This window comes from Symphalangus syndactylus, chromosome 19, assembly GCF_028878055.3.
Source record: "Symphalangus syndactylus isolate Jambi chromosome 19, NHGRI_mSymSyn1-v2.1_pri, whole genome shotgun sequence".
Taxonomy (NCBI): domain Eukaryota; kingdom Metazoa; phylum Chordata; class Mammalia; order Primates; family Hylobatidae; genus Symphalangus; species Symphalangus syndactylus.
Genome location: NC_072434.2, coordinates 25603781 through 25621078, shown reverse-complemented (window position 1 = coordinate 25621078; position 17298 = coordinate 25603781). Strand labels below are relative to the sequence as shown.

Below are 17298 nucleotides of genomic sequence, written 5' to 3'. Positions count from 1 at the left end.
CGTAAAGAGGCACTCTGGGATGGAAAGAGCCTGGGGTGGGTTACGAGAGCCATGAAGGTGATGCACATGTGCATAAAGGGAAAGCATTTGAGTGGCTGCCTCTTCAAATTAAATATTCTGTCACAGAAGAGTAGGCTGCATCCTGTGTATTAGCTCTCATGGCACTGCAAGCTAGAGAGACATATAACAAGAACCATCATCGTTGGTCAATTTCCTTTTAAAGACTTGTCCACTGATTTACTCATTCCATTGATCAGACATTGCAATTCACAAGCTCTTATTACATTCTCTTGGTTAAAAGTGAGGTCCAGATTGTGCTCGACACGTGAATCTGTAGAGCTTTCCCCTCTACCTGGCAAACAATCCAAGTTGCACCTTACTGAATATATCAGACCTTACTCATCATTTATGTCCAGGAATGCTGCATTTGTTTTACAATGCCATCTAATTTGTCAGCTCAGTTCAAAAAAATTTCAGCACCTGCAAAACATCATGAACTCTGAAGTTGACAGGAAAAGGAGGAAAAGATGGCATGTTGTTTGAATAGTTTTCTCAATATAGAAATGTATGAGTCTTGGAATTGTACATTAAGACAAAAGCGTAGCATGCCATGAATTGCAGGAACTCATCGCGGAGGACATGCCCATTAGAATTTATGCTACACAAATGCAAAAGTATGTTCTTATAAATTAAACAGTTTGACTTTTCCACATTTTATACCCATGTAATGTTGTCGTTCTTGATTTTGTACATGTTAGTGTAGAATAAGCTTTTTGCCTTAGACTTTTTATAGGCATAAATGTGCCATTGCAATGAAACAACTTAGGAGAATTTTATGGACGACTGTATTACCATCCTCATCAATTGGCATTTATTGAATTCAGGCACTATAAATAATACTGATATACCTTACATATAGTGGAATATGTGTGTATGTTTTAATAAATGATTTAATTTCAGGCTTTTTTTACATTAATCTATAAGGAAATATAAGCTCCTTTAAAATGGTTTTGAAACTTAGTGTCTCAAAAGGAGTATAAAAACAACTCTGAAGTTCCCCTATGCTTCTGGAAACATTAAGTCCTCTTGGCAATGGGTGACATGTGAAAGGACTCCCTCAATTTGCCCTGAAATACTCCCTTGGTCCTAAAAACATTACACACTCCTTTAGTGAGTTAGAGGCACAGGAGCCAGTGTGTTTTGAGGGACAAGGTATAAATGCTATGGCATCCAAAAGGATTAGCTGCCTTTTCTGGAAAATTAGGAAATTGATGTATAATTTTTAATTACACATAAATTTCAAACTTTCCATCAAAGTCAAATTGTGCTGATGTAGTCAAACATAATCTAAGCATTGATTCAAGAACCTGCTGATGGAGTGAAAATACATGGAAACTTGTTAACAAGAAGTACAGTTATCTACATCTCAGCAAATAACGCCAGAGTGTCATGTAATATGCTGAGCTCAGGCAGCCTACAGCCGATGCAGATCTTTTTTTTTTTCTTCACCATTAATATTTACAGTTGGAAGCAAAACATGGCTGCAATCTAAGTGCTACACCTAACAAGGAAGTTGTTGGCTTGATACCTTGTTTCCTGACACTGTGAAGCACTGAAACAGCTACCTTCTTAATCATCGCCTGATGATATTGTGTTAAAACCGGAGGGGAGCACATGGCTGTTTTATACGAGCCACAACCCTGGGAGATTTTCTTCATTGTTTAGTTGTTTTACTTCTTGATAGACATACTGGGATGTTAAAAGCATAGGACTGAAAGTTGTGCATTATGGAGTTTTCTCTTTGTTCTCCTGCTGAATTTTTCTAGGTCTATGCAGACACTGTTTGTAAAGACAGTTTACCTCCTGACACCTGCTGTGTGCTAGGCACCTTCCTAGAACTCAAAACAAAACCCTTCCACCCATCAGCCTACTTTATTGAAGTTATTCTCACATGCAAAGTCCAAAAAAAAAAAACTAAACAAACATCAGTAATCAGAGAAGCATGATTGGTTACATAAGCACTGTGCATAGGAAGAGACCTGAAATATAAAATAACCATTTTTACTCTTCTTTCAGTCTGCAAATATGCCAACTAAGGGTAATACAGTTGAAATTATGGGGTAGATTTGGGGTTACATTTCTATAGTGCTCTGTCTAAGGATGCAGCTGTGCGTAATTAAACAAGCCCTGATAATTTGGATTCTAAGCTGCTTACTAGCTGTGTGACTTTGGACAAATTGCTTAAATCATCTTCTAAATACATGCAATAATCTCTATATCATTAGATTGTGGTGAAAATTAAGAGATGACATGTAAAATGCCAGAAAATATTATATCCTCAGCTTGTAGTTACTTTTTCCATATCCCTATGTTCCACCTTTTAGTTCTAATGTATTTTACAGGTAATCCCAGTGTAGAAAATGAACCAGATACAGGAAAGATTAACTACCTGGATAGAATGCTCAAAGAATCAAAGACCTAGTTGTCATCTTTGTCATAGAATTAATCTATTTACTCTGGGTTCCTGAAACTAATAAAAGAACCCTAACAAATAGCTGCAAACGAATTTTAGTGAAAGAGAACAATGAAACATTTAATAAAAGACCAACATCTAAGAACTACTTAATAAAAATGTCTTTTAATATTGAAGTGATTTCTGCTCAGGTCCACCCCACAAAGAGGACCTGGACTGAGTTGAGGTATGTTGCAACTCTTTCTCTCTTGTCAAAGTTGTAGCTCCTCCTCGTGTTGCTAAATCACAGCAGATGGCTTCCTTTTACACCCAACGCTGTCAGTGGAATGTAAATGCGTCTCCTCACAACACTGAAAATACTGAGACTGTGTGTTTAATCTGTGCTGTACAAGCAGAATGACCCTGAAAAGAACATGAGCACTGAGCACGTTTGGAGAATTGGCATCAATCCTTGGAAACAGGATTGGGGAGGATTTTTCGGGCCTAGAAAACCTAATCATGGTTTTCTTCCTGAGGCTCCTAACTCAGCCATATCCCTGAGGACAAGCAATCTAAATGGTGATTGAATAGAAAAGTTATAGACCCAAGGGAAATATTTTTTTTAAAGGGGCAGTGGGAGTGTTATTTGGGGTATGGGAAAAGTAGAGAGAGTTGTGCTGCACCACAAAATTGAAGAGGCTTAGTTTATAGTTTGAACATTCAATTCTATGTCTCCTTGGGAGTTAAAAAAAATAAAATTTCCCTGTTTCAGATTATTTAAGTCACTAAGAAGAATATTTTCTCTAAGCAATTACTTCAAAATTCAGAAATAATGTAAATAATTCATGTCAGTGTGATACCAAGTATGAGATAGGAATTATCCAGAAAAAAAAACTGTATTTTGAGAGTATGAATAGCAAATTATAGAAATAAAATACAATCAAGCACATTAGCCAGGTTATCTCAGTTTTTTTCTTAAATAGACCTCCAAGCTGCTTAGAAAACAGAGAACCCAATCTTCATTTTATTAAAACAGTCTCCAAAAATTAACCAGTTGGCTAAAGGAGAAGAGAACTTGTCATGCAATTTGTCTTTTGAGCCTTTTGTAGCAAAGGAACAGAGTTCTTGTCACTTCTACTTCCCACCTTTCCTTGGGCAAGGGTCTCAAACTATTATTTCAGAAAAAGATGTGGTCATTGTGAATATCATAATTACTCTATATACTGTATATAACACAGACGTAGAGATCCCAAAGCATAAAATAACCACTTTAGCTTTATTGTATGATCTAATTTTATAGTAGGTTATTAAATTCTGTGCTAAATTTATACATAGGGATGGAGAAATTTTAGTTCAGCAGTATTTTTAAACTAATAGGAAAATGCTGTTAGACTTTATTTTTGTCCCCTCCAAGAATAAATGCTTTAGATTCCTTAATACAAATGAAAACCTAGCCTTCGCTTCTGTTGTGCTTTTGGGTATTTATGTGAACTGTTAGTAAAGTCATACATAAGGTTTTGGGTTTTGTTTTTTTTTAATCCTACTAACTTTAAAACCTATAGACTTTTACCAAATGGCTTATGAAAGCCTGACTTCTGAAAGAAACCTTTAGTTCTAAAACTAAATACTATTTCAATAAATCCTCATAATATGAAGGTTTCTATCTTTGCTGGTTGTCAGGTTGCTTGGTGTTTTAAGTTGCTTTGAGTTCATAGATTTTAGAAATGTTCACTTGGGATCTGACCAGCCTCTCAGCTTCACAGGATCCATCTCTGTTTAGACATACCAAGTCTCAAACTATTTTGAAGAGAGAAGGCTGTGCGGTGAAAGGCTTCCCATTAAAGCATGATATGTGTCTTTCATCTTACACTAGGCAGAGTTCGAAACTGAAAGTCTGATAATTTGATGTAAACTGACAGTGACAATAGAAATGGCTACTTTTGAGTTTATTTAAGAGAAGGTGCAAGGTATAGACATTCATCAATGAAACACTAAAAGAAAGGTTTTTATTTCTATGTTTGCTTTTTAAAATAAGAATAGAGTAAATGGCACAATAGATTATATAAACGAGGACATCAATGACAAGCTGTCAAAGTTAAAATAATATATTTTACATGGGTGACTTGACACCACACTTTATCACCTACACGAGGGGAAGCCAATTTGAGTCTGGTCAATAAAACACAACCTCCAAAGTTGGGCCTGGGGCAAAGCTGACAGTGTGGCAGAGCCTGGTGATTTGGCATCCACTTCTGCTGAGACACAGCAGGAGTTGGCACTGCTACCATCTGGGGTATGTCCGACATTTAAGCCCTATTTGATTAATCAACACTTATGCAGGTTGAAGGGACGATGCATTGGCTCTGCTCTGAGGCAGTTCAGGCTCTGGTAATTTAATGCAGGTCTGAGGCATAAATGGGACTAGTGATTCAAAAGCTAGATTTACTGCAGTCTCACAACTGTTGAAAATTAAAGTACATGTGCTGCAAGTTAGGGGTTACTAGGGTATCTCATTATAGGAGGCTATTTTTTTTCAGAGGTTGGAATCTTTGCTGAATTATTGAGAGACTTATTCGAATGTAGGCTTGGACCAAATAATTTTCTGATAAATTGGCCATAAATCCTCAGTAAAATAAGCTTGGTGTTCTCAGCATATCTATTGGCTTTTTGATCATTTTTATGGCTTTCCTTTTGCTGGTCAAATTATCCTTATATGCTCCTAAAGCTCCTCTGACATGGATTAAGTCAACACAAACCAATAGACCTTCATTACTTTGGCAACTGGTTTTGATTTGGGGGCAATAAATATGATGACACAGACTAGATTACCTCTGCTGAAGGGATATGTGATAAGCTGTAGAGATGTCAGGGATCCTGCATTATTTTTTCTGCATAATGTAAGAATGAATTAATAGCAGCTTTTAACTAGCTGAAGAAAGCTGGAAAGAAGAAAGAAATCTGAATGAAAAGAGAGCCAAGATACGGCTTATAGGTTAAGAGCAGTGACACCAGTCGATCATAAGAAAGTCCGTGAACACCCAATGTGTGTCCAACACCGTGCAATGCACAGGCAGGCAGGGTCAGGGCCAAATATGTGAGGAAACTAACATGTGATGTGATCCATATCTTAGTGTCTGGTAGAGGAGATAAGACCATCAATGAGAGCAAGATTTATTGTGCAATAAAAGTGTAGAGCAGAGAAAAATAAGCAAGGCCTGGAACAGCCAAGGAAGGGGTAATGGAAGAAGCAAGATCTGCAAATATGGGGGTTGGAGGAACTATTTTCCTTATAAAAATTGTTTGTTAAATTATTACTTTTCCAACATTTTGCTTGGAAAAAAATGCAAACCTAAAGAGAATTGAAAAAAAGTTACAACTTTTTTTCATGTAATGCATGTAACTCTTTAACCCAGATTACCAACTTTTTAACATTTTGATACCTTTACTTTATCTCTGTCCATACACATGTATTTTTTTTTTGCTCAGTGATTAGAAAGTAGATTGCAGATGTCATGACACTTTACCACTAAGTATTTTAGTATCTCTTAAGAAAGAGGGCTTCCCTCTATAACTACAATGCTAGTATCGCATTCAAGAAGTTTAACATCTTATATACTATCCATATTCAGACTTTCTAATTGTCCCAATAATGTCCCTTATAGATTTTTAAAATCTAGGATACAATCAATTGTATTTAGTCATCAGTTGGCGTGTCTTTTTAGTATCTTTTTTACCTCAAACTGTCCCCTGCCCTTTTAATTCTTTTGCCACTGAATATTCTCTTGCTTTTGGAATTCTGTATAAAATAAATTGGCATATTTATCCCTTGTCTTCTAAAATTATTTAGTATGGCAGAAATGGGATATGAAGAAACTCCAATCTTTTTCTGCACTACAAAATGCAAGTTAGTAGAGGACCCAGCAGATACATTAAAAAGGAACTCAAATAACGAAGCTACTATGTTTAAAATAAGTGGTATAAGTCATCAGCCTAGGAAAGGACCAGCAGCGAGTACACACAAATCGCTCCCTCCATTCTGGCCCTCCTGAGAGACAGGAAATCAGGTTTCTTGACATGGTATCTAGATGGGTTACATGCTCAGTTTTGGTAAACACCTTCCTGGCACATGAGCTCTCTGCCACTTCCTATTCTATTTCTTCTCCATTTGTGTCTCTGCATAAGGAGTTACCCTTCTGTAAAGTTTCCCAGGCATGCGGGAAATGTCCCAGAACCACAAGCATGCTTTTTGTTCTCCTTAAAGCAATTGGATCATGGTGATTCCTTCAGCCTAAAGCATACTTCTTTACCTCATTCCCCCACCGACTTCCTTTGAGAAACTTAGAGATCCCATGAGGCACCTTCCTTTCTCCTTGTTTTTCCTTCATATTCACCTCTAAACTAACACCACCCATATGGAACTGTAATTGTTTATATAGCTGCCTCACCCCCAGGCACTATCACTAAATAGTGAATTATTTTAAAGATAATGGTTATGCCTTTTACTTCCATATCTCCAGGATCTAATATGCTGTCTGAAACTTTGAAGGCATTTGGTAATAATTTGTTGAGTAAGTGAATGAAAGCATGAATAAATGAGTGAATGAATTTCACCACCAACAAACTTTCTTGGCTCTATAGAACTCTTCTTATGACTGAGAAGAACTTAATAATGTGTTAAACAGGGCAATCAGCATTACAAGTGTGTGAGTCAATAATAATTGGTCAACCACTTGTGCAAAGCACTGCATTTTATATTATTGGGAAGTTCCAGAGTAACAAATAGTCATGCCTTACAGTCCTGAAGGGAGGGATGGATTTGGCTTAACTCACATTAAACAACAGCTACACATTCATGCGCATGTGCTATGCCAGGCCGGCCTAGCTACAGCTCTTCTCAAAAATGTGCTGGCCCTGGACATTGCTGTGTAAGAGTTACAGGTGAGTGGCGTCACATGGGCTTCCCTGGAGAGGCTTTGCAAAGTACAGAGAAAGTTTGAATTATCTTTTTAAAAAAAGGAGAGGCATGATTGAATAAACGGCATGTTTCAGGATGGAGAAGTGGTTAACGTCATGTTTCAGGATGGAGAAGTGGTTTGGCAGGAGCAGGTGATTCCTGTTTGAAAAGTGGCAGGTAAAGAGAGTTGCTCTGCTGGAACCCCCAGCACTAACTAGGCTGCAACTGACCCTCATGAGGAAATGGGACTCATTAATAAAGAGCCTCAACTTAAAAATCGCTGGGTGGAGTGGCGCATGTCTCTAATCCCAGCACTCTGGGAAGCCAAGGTGGGCGGATTGCTTGAGCCCAGGAGGTCAAGGCTGCAGTGAGCCAAGATCGCGCCTCTGCACTCCAGCCTGGGCGACAGAGTGAGACCCTGTCTCGAAATAAATAAAGCAATAAAATTGAAATTAGCAATTTATATTTGATATGGATAGGTTTGATGTAGTTCGTTCCCAGGGCTTTCTAGTCAGGTAAGTACGGTCATTTTTTTCTGTGGGGCTGGATGGAGGATGTAGATTCTGGAGGAAATAAAAATGTGTAGAGAATAGATGAATTACCTAGGGAGAAGACAGCTGGGCCAGGATTGTGACTGTGGGAATGCAGAAGAGAGAAATTTGAACAGAATGGTAGGGGAATTGGTTACAAATGGGTCTGGGCACAGAGTAATGAAGAGATGAAAAGGATGTGCTTTGAAAACTACAAGTGTTTGCAGCTCATAGCACTGAATGAGTTACACGCTCTGAATCTTTAGTTAGCAACCACTGTTTTCTAAAATGAAATAAAGAGAAGAAAAGAATAAAGAGGGAGAGAAGCATGAATGTCCACACAGCTTTTCTGAGACCAAAATAGGCCAAGCCAATGTCCAGTAGTTCACCTAACGGAAACAAAAAGAATAATTCGCATGTAGCAAATGATAGCTGGCTGCTGCTTATTTTTTACCTTTATTTTTGTTTTAAATTCTCACTAGCGGCTCCTGATTGTGTCATTTGATAACGTTTCCATTCTATATAAGAGGTGCAGGAAAAGGTAAAAACAAACACATTGTTTGTTGATTTCACAAAAAGGAATAATGTTCATGTCTGGTTGGCTCCTTGGTCATATTATCCCTTATCTGCCACTCCAATTCCTGCCAGCAGCACCTCAGAGATGGCACCTCCCCTTGCTGCTTCCGTTCCTCAGCTGGACACATGCTGAGGTTTTTATTAGGTAAAAATCCCAAGAGGAAGAAACTCTGTGTTGATAAAGTCAATAGCTCATCGCATGCTGCTAGACAAGCTCTAACTTTCAACTCTCTTCTGCCAAGTGGCAGTCTGCAATGTCTTTGTGGAACAGACACTGTTCCAGGTGCCAGGGAAACAACTGGGAACAAGGAAGGCAAATATCTGCACCTGAATGGAGCTTCCATTACAGCAGGAGACACACATAAACTCTATAGACTTCACATGGTACTGCATACTTGAGAGAATGAAAGCTGATTGCAATCAAAGAGGATGGTCAGGGAAAGTCTCCCCAAGAAGGTGACAGCAAATAGTAACACCTACCTAGCTGAGTTATTAGGAGAATTAAAGCATTTTCTGTGTTAAAAACATCTGGCGAACCACTGACACGGGTCAGAAGAAATGGCTAGCCATTATCTTTCAACAATAAATTTACGAAGCATAATGAAATATAACTGAGTTTGAGCTGCTGGGATTTGGTTCTTGTATGAGACGAGGCGATAATTTTTATTCACAAGGCCATGTGCTCCAAAGAAAACAATGCTATCACTTATACCACCTGCTTATAGAGAGAAAAATATGAAAGCAATGTCCTCAAACTTCTAGCTGCATCTATGCTTCTGCCTAAAATCTGGTATCCTAAGTAGGAGAGAGGTTGTGAATTATCAGGGGTTTTGCTTGATACTTACTTTTACAGATCCAATGCCTATACTGGCTCCTGCCAGGGACTGTTTGGCTCACCAGTCTGCTTCTAGCTAGCATTGTGATTACACAATTTGTTGAATGCAGAAATAAACTTCTCTATTTATCACCAATGTCACCGCACATGTCAAATCTTAGTGTCACTGGGCCCTTTTCCTAAAGGTCTACAAGAGGAAATATGTCATGCTTAAGAGGTTGATTGTTTAACCTGGAACCAGAATTCCAAATATATATCCTTAAGTTAGATCAGTTTTTTTTTTCTCATTTATCTCCAGTGTGTCCACAGGAAATTTCCACAGTAGCTGCTCTAGCCTCTTCCTTCCTATTATAGCTATACCATTCCTTCTGGTATGGAAATCATATCAGAAGGTTCCCAGGAAGCATCTTCCAGGCTGTGGTTCCCTGGATGGTCCCATCTCAGCTCAGTTTTTCCTCCCCCAGCTACTGTGATGACCCCCAATCAGCATAGTTATAAGAAATTGTAATCACATGGTGAGAATTAATGAGAAAGCCTTTATATTGGATTCCTTCTTTTTCCAGCAAGGGACTTCAAACCCTGCTAACTGCAGTCTTACAGCCCTTGGAGGGGGCCGTAGCTCACCATTGTTCTGTTCTCAGCAAACCCAGTGGGAGCTTATCTGTTTTCTGGGAGAAGCAGAGCAGCCAGATGAAGAGATGGGGCAGTGCCAAGGAGAAAATGATACTCAGCATGCAGTGCAAATCCCTCCCTCCCCTGTTCCCTGCTGTCAGCCTGCTGCTCAGAGGGAAAGGTGCCTGGTGGCTCTCTGATCGCCGTCCTTTCTTCACATTCCTAAGCCTTTTATTTGGTGAAAGGAGCATCTGGCTGGATAGCCTCCTCCTTATCCCAGGACACTTCCCAAGTCCTCTCTTTTGGCTTTTTAATACCTTATTTTCCCCTTATGACTGTAAAGTGGACAGTATATTTATGGTTGAAAATTGGCTGCTATAGCAATATTAATTTTAAAAACAGAGTTTTGGCACATATTCAATATTACTATGGAAACAGCCGTTTCTAACAATTCACTGATAAGATATAGTTCAAGGACTGAGGTCTGTGTGGGAGGTTTTTACCATCCACCAAACTGATGATCTACTTGTCAGAATAGCAATTCACAAGAACTGCTCTCTGAAGTTGTATTCCTTTTTTAAAAATTTAGAGGATGAGCATTCAAGAGATGTCTTTATTTTACTTTATATATGTAGATGGAAGATAAATATTCCAACTGGCATGTTAAAGACACAATGTGTTTAAAGTAATTTTTCCATGAATCACTAATTCTCTTAATTGCACATAATGGTCTTACTTGGTTATTTGATGTAACACTAAATACACACACAGAGACAACTAGTTTCAGAAACGCGCATATTGAAGCTGGAATGTAACCTGTAATCGATTGGCACGTTCAAACATTTTAACTTTCCATCTTAAACTGTCTCCACATATTTCTGTGTAACTGATATATATACAACTGAATTCCAGGAAAGACTTGAAGTAATTCATTCCACTGTGGTGTTTTCCAGGAGCCAGTTTTTAACCCCCAATATTGCCTCCATTTTTAACCACAAACATACTTCTGTTGGTTTTATAAAACGCAGGCATAAGAGAAACGATCTCAGGGGGCTGATGGTTGCAGCATTAGTTCTTGATTTCCCTCACTTTAAGTCAAAGCTTTCATGTTTGCACCTCTATTCACTTGGAAATGTGAGGTTACATTTTCCAAAAAATCCTGCAACGTTTCATATTTTTTCAGGGCTCCTTCTGATATGTTTATTGTTTTCACATTATTTCGAATGCTGTCATCGGCCCTAAATATCATGAAAGATAGGTCCTGATGCTGACAACAGAATTTGTCTCATTTCTCTTATTTCCAGCTCATTTTGTGTTTTCCAAATTAGATGAACTCTCAAGCAATTAGTAACAGTTGATTCTGATAGGCCCAGATTGCACACCCTTCTACCAGCGCCACATCAGTACCGTGAGAATGATAACCCAAAGCACCTCGTTGTTCACTAGTTCGGCCCTGAGTGGATGGTAGGAGTTCTGAAATCCAAACAGGGTCACGAAAATCAATCAGGGGAAGGTCACTCGGGGTAATAAACAAGAGCAATGACATGGATCAAAGTTCTCGTCCTGTGCGTATGTCCTACGAGAATCTCTTTATCCACTGAATGCTGTAATTCTCAGAACAATTCTAAGACGTGGGAATTGTTGTCCCCATTTATTATACTTATCCTACATATACTGTGGGAAAACGGTATATGAGCAGAGCTCTTAACCACTTCATTACACAGCCAGGAGTGGCAGAGGTAGGGCTGCATCCCAGGCTTTGAATTTGCTCTTTCATTCTTATGACTTTTCTGAGAGAAGTGGGAAAACAGTATATATAGGCTAAGTATACTAAACAAGTGTCAAAACTGGATTCAAATCCCTTTCTGTCTGCTTAGCAAGTGCATGCTGTTTCCAGTTCCCCTTCAGAAGAAACAGTCTGAAATTTCTTTTCTGGGATTAAGAGGAAAACACACATTAACGTATGGTGCTAGCACATGCCAGCATACAATAATCAGGATGGAAGTTTCAAAATAGGTTTTGACAGTATCACCATAGAATACCATGGTATAACCTTGCTTGGGTCCTATATAGGCCAGAACCCAGTTAATGTTTCAGAATAAATTCTCTTTGAGGAGAACAAATGAAACATCTATTTATTTTATTCTGCAGATACGGAGTTCAAAGTAATCACAGTTTAAATTAATCACATATACAATATACATTTTTAAAAGATGTTAATATGATAACTGACTACAGACAGCAGCATGTCATTTTTCAGGAAAAAAATAATTTTACATGATATTTATAATTAATTTGGGGTATGTCTTTTCAGGAAAAGGTTATTCAAAAGCGCAGTGTTAGAGCACAACCAATCCAAATAGGGCTGGCCTTAAATCTCGTCCTGCACCTGGAGGCCTCCATCATCACTTCATGTGTCCCAGCAGTTTCAATTATCAAAAGATCCATCCTAGTGCCGTATATTTTAAGCACAGTTGAAGAATAGTGGAGCAAAAAAAAGCCTTTCAACCATGGGAATTTAAAAGCAAAGGGCCCTGAAGAGGCGATTTCAAAACGCTACTCATTCAGTTCACTCTAAAGCTTAATGACATGCCCTATTTGATACAGTTAGGGGAACTCTTTCATCAAAAACTTTATGTGAGGCTGGGAATTGCAATATTAGGTTTGTAGGTTTGCTCCCTTGGTCATACTGCAACGTCCTGAGGGAATTCTAGTTTATCTTTTAAAAGCAAATAGAATTAGGGATAATGATAAATGGTATACTAATGACTGCTAATATGTTTATGTATTTGAGAACTTCCTATAGGCTGTGCTTTTTGTATTTTATGTTCTTTATGTTTTGTTTGGTACCATCCTTTGAAGTAGATATTAATATTCCATTTTATAAGTGATGAAAATGCGTTCCTAAGAGGTGAAATAACTTGCTGTGTTTGCACAAGTAATTGGCAGAGCCACGAATCAAACCCAGGTCTCTGCCTCTGAAGACTGACCTCTTAACCACTTCATTACACAGCCAGGACTGGCATGGGGCTGGATCCCAGGCCTTGAATTTGCTCTTTTATTTTTATCACATTTTTAAGAACAGCAAAGCAACTGTAGATGAAGGACTTGGTTCCTCAGGAGTCCCAAAATATGTGAAACAGGTCAGCCCTCTGGTTCAACCTGAATTGGGATACTAACAAGGTCTTGGGACCCACCCCCAAGAGTCCCTCTTCCTCTCCTGTTGCAGCATAACAGATGAGAGGATCTAGGCAGCCTCAGTTTACCCAATGTAATCAATCTCAGGCTGAATGAGAAGAGAAGGGCCTGGAAAAGTTTAGAAAATGGAGACAAACCAAATGATTTTTCTCTTGTGTGCATGGGTGTGGACACTCCCAATTCTCTCATCCAGGAGAACCGCCATTTACTCCAACAGATGACATGACTTACCAGACAGATTAAGATGAAATCAACATCTAAGAACAAGAGTGTGCATTTTCTAAAGATCATTGGATAGTACTAAGGTGTTTTTCTGGTCAGATTTCATCTGTCCTTCTGTGTCCCAGCCTTTTGAACTTTCAAGCCCAACTCTACGGTTCTGTTCCTCTTTCCCAGGCCAGAGTTATCTTTATTGATAAAACATATAATTATTTACAAAAGCATGGCCACACAGTATGGATGGAGAGCTTGCCCTCTAGTTGACGTAAACTATTTTTTCTAAAAAACTACTGAACTCCATGAAATTCTATATGCTTTACTTCAAAAGCTCCAATCATTGGAGGATGAAAAGTTGTCATAACCCAGAATTTTTCACAGTAATGTGAAGGGGAGATGGAGTAGTAAACGTATTTCTAATGATCTAATAATACTATATTCTTGAATGTCTCCAAGGCACCTAAGACCAGCTTTTCCCAACCTGACCTCATATTCTTCCTCCACAAACCTCATGTGAACCCAGTTTTTCCTCATGTGAACCCAATTTCAATGACTGACATCCCAATCCACCTGCTCATCTAATGTGGTATCACCAGCCATCTTCATCCTTCCTCTCTTCCCCACTACCCCACACAATCTGACGTGGGGTGATGCTGAATTTACCTCAGAAATCTCTCTCAACCATTCTTTCCCTTCAATTCTCACTCCTTTGCTAAATTTAGACCTAAATAATCTCTTATCGTGACTAATAAGATAAACTAACTTCTCTACCTCCAATTTCTTCCCCACCTACACTATCTCCCATCCTCCACCCTGTTACCAGAGTTTATAACGTCTTGCTTTTGCTTAAATATCTTCAGTGGCTCCTCACTGACTACAGGACAAAGTCTGAGTTTAGTGTGGCATTCACATTTCTTAACAAGACCCTTCTACTTTATAGTATTTTCTCTCACCAACTCTTTTCACCCTTTCCCAATTCAAACATACACATTCATGGCCAATGTCTTCAGTCACACTGGGTTTCTTACTGTTTCCCTAAATTCTAAGGACTTTTATGTCTTCTTGCATTTTATGTTTTGTTTTTGTTTTTGTTTTGAGACAGAGTTTTGCTCTATCACCCAGGGTGGAGTGCAGTAGCGTGAGATCTCAGCTTACATCAAACTCCTCCTCTCGGGTTCAAGCGATTCTTCTGCCTCAGCCTCCCAAGTAGTTGGGATTACAGGAGCCCACCACCATGCCCTGCTAATTTTTGTATTTTTAGTAGAGACAGGGTTTCACCATGTTGGCCAGGCTGGTCTCGAGATCCTGACCTCAGGTGATCTGCCCACCTCAGCTACCCAAAGTGCTGGGATTACAGGCATGAGCCACCGAGATTGTCTCATTAAAGTGGAATTTCCTCCTTGAAGTACTTGAGCACCCACTAATCCTTCAAAAGACAATCATGTCTCATTCCAATCTTGCTCCACCTACTCCTCAACACAATTCATCACACGGTCATAACACCTATCTGTAATGTATTATGATTATTTGTGTGTGTGTCTTCCTCTTCTCCTATCTCCAGAATTTGAGCTCCAGATTCCAAACTTTTACTTGTCTTTGTATTTTCATTTCCTAGCTCAGTAAATGCTCATAGTAAATGGTCAATAAGTATTGCTGAATGAATGCACAAACTAATGAACCACATTTGAGCAAGGATGATTGTGAGTAGATCCCAGACAATACTATGGATATGTTAGAATATTATATTAATTGTATAATAATTTAAACCAAGACACGGAACAATAAAAAGAGACTAAAGATAGAAAATATATTTAAACTCTCTAGGATGTTAAACAGATTTCATTCGTAATAGATTGATTGGTTTGGTAACATCGGGATGAGTCCTAGAGAAAGCTAAATGAGAAGGTAAAAGAGTTTACTCCTGATTTACTCTGACAGAAATATGTCTTTGAAAAAATCAGTTTAAAAATTCAAACAGTAACTTCTTTCTGTCTTTAATATTTCTATGCAACTCATTCACAGTTTCATGTTACCCATTGTTAAACTGACAAGAGTTTGGGTTTGCTAATAAGTATTTTGCGAACACGTCGGAATTAACATTAATCAAACCACTGTGTAAAAATAACAATTTTGAAAGCCCAGGATCCAGCTCCCTTTGACAGGGCTCTACCTGCCACTGTCTGCTGCTAGATGATTGGATTCAGCATTAAGCACACGTGCCTTTACAACCATTCCATTGCCATGTCGAATCCGAATCAAAGTGATTTCCGGTGGAAACCCCCTGCGAGACCAGCGTGTCACGGTCCCTCCTCTGTCTCAAGAATTTTTCCCACAAGACCCAACTAATTTAATTTCTTTCCTTTCCCAAAACAACAAAACAAAACAAAACTGTAAAACAACCATTTCTTCAGTCCCAAATTAGAATTTTTGGCAAGGGAGGAAAGAGATCATGAATAATACATGGCTATGGATCTAGAATCATTTTACACATATAAGTGTGGGATCACCTTTTGCCTTTGTTGCTACATGAATGATCTCAGTCACTGAGATTAAGAGACTGAACAAATATAGTAGATATTTCATGCCATATTTTCTGACTGTAGACTTTAGATGCTAGATATATGATCATTTGCAAATGATTTGAGAATAAGAAAATCTGACTTTCTTTTAATACCTTGGTCCTTTTACAGTACTGAGTGGTACCAGCTTGCTCTGGTTGGTCTTCATTCCTGGGTAGTTCCACTATCCTGAGTATTTATTTGCCTTTGCTGTAGAATTCTCATCCCAATGATTTCGATCTTTCCAGTTGGCAGATGACTTGATCTCGGACATTTTCACCGCTATTGGCTCAGTGACCCTCGCCTTGTTACTGATCCTCTTGCTGGCCATTGTTGCTTCTGTTGTCACCTCCAACAAAAGGGCAACTCAGGGAACCTACAGCCCCAGCCGTCAGGAGAAGGAGGGCTCCCGAGTGGAAATGTGGAACTTGATGCCGCCCCCTGCAATGGAGAGACTGATTTAGAAGGATTCTGTCCCTTCGAGATGGGGATCCACACACTATGAATGTGATGACTGTATTTCAGGTGTCTCTGACATACCTGACGATGTTAATCTGCAACTAGGATTACACTGGAACTACAAGAATGATTCCTTTGACCACCTTAAAGACTTTCACAGTGGTTCCACTCGACACCGTTGTTTTATTATGTTAAATCAGCCAATCGCAAAAAAAGTCTGTGCCAGTAATTTCAGCCTTATAATTAGCAAAAACATCTTCCAGAGAATAAAGTCTTCTGTGGCTCCAGTGGCTATCACTGAAACTCTTTCCTCTTTTCAGCCTCTTTGGGAACAAATTTTAGTTTTCATTTTAGGTTTCTGTACTTTCTGTAGTTTCTGTGTAAACTGCCATATGTTTACACAGAAACTACAGGAAAAAATTGGCTACATTTCTCACTTCTCCTATCGTGTGGTCAAAGGTTATTGTTGTATACCAGCGATGGGATGTATACTTTTGCCCTTCATTCATAGATTCAGAGAAAGCCATGGGAATGACTTATGGTTCAAAAAAGTGACCCAATAGCAACAAATAAAAATTGAAATGTGATTGTTCTCCTTTCTGAGTACTTTTTGCATTTTTGTGACATTACGTGTGACAAAAGTAACCTCTAAGAACATTTGAAGAACCTGCTTATGAATTAGATCTTTTAACTAAATCATCTCAAGTTGGTTATATTTTAAAATTATTACTCTTTGTAAAGGGTTGGTTAAGTCAAAACGCTTCCTAGATAGAAATCAAAACAGGAGGAAAACTCAGATTCTCAAGTTCGAAAAATCGAGTTCTTTTCTTCCAACTGCTTTTAGGTAAATCAGTGCCAAACAGTGACATTGTCTAAAGGTAAGAACTCCAAAGTTAGGTGTGTGCACT

The 17298-nt window shown here is 38.6% G+C and overlaps 1 protein-coding gene and 1 long non-coding RNA gene across 6 annotated transcripts in view; one reads left to right on the top strand and one right to left on the bottom strand.

Annotated features, from left to right (window-relative positions):
- CRB1 (crumbs cell polarity complex component 1) overlaps nt 1–16986 on the top strand; it is a 218105-nt gene extending 201119 nt beyond the window's left edge. For 4 of the 5 annotated variants that reach the window (XM_055234170.2, XM_055234169.2, XM_055234173.2 and 1 more), the window contains one exon: nt 16180–16986. In XM_055234170.2, the coding sequence (XP_055090145.1) occupies nt 16180–16395 (216 nt within the window). In that variant the 3' untranslated portion in view covers nt 16396–16986. The remainder of the gene's footprint in view (nt 1–16179) is intronic. The other variant, XM_055234171.2, reaches the window with a different exon arrangement.
- Nucleotides 1–17298, bottom strand: part of LOC134731968 (uncharacterized) — a 40374-nt gene that overhangs the window by 4154 nt on the left and 18922 nt on the right. Inside the window, exon 2 of the long non-coding RNA XR_010114726.1 lies at nt 16048–16372. This is a non-coding gene — a long non-coding RNA (uncharacterized lncRNA). The remainder of the gene's footprint in view (nt 1–16047; nt 16373–17298) is intronic.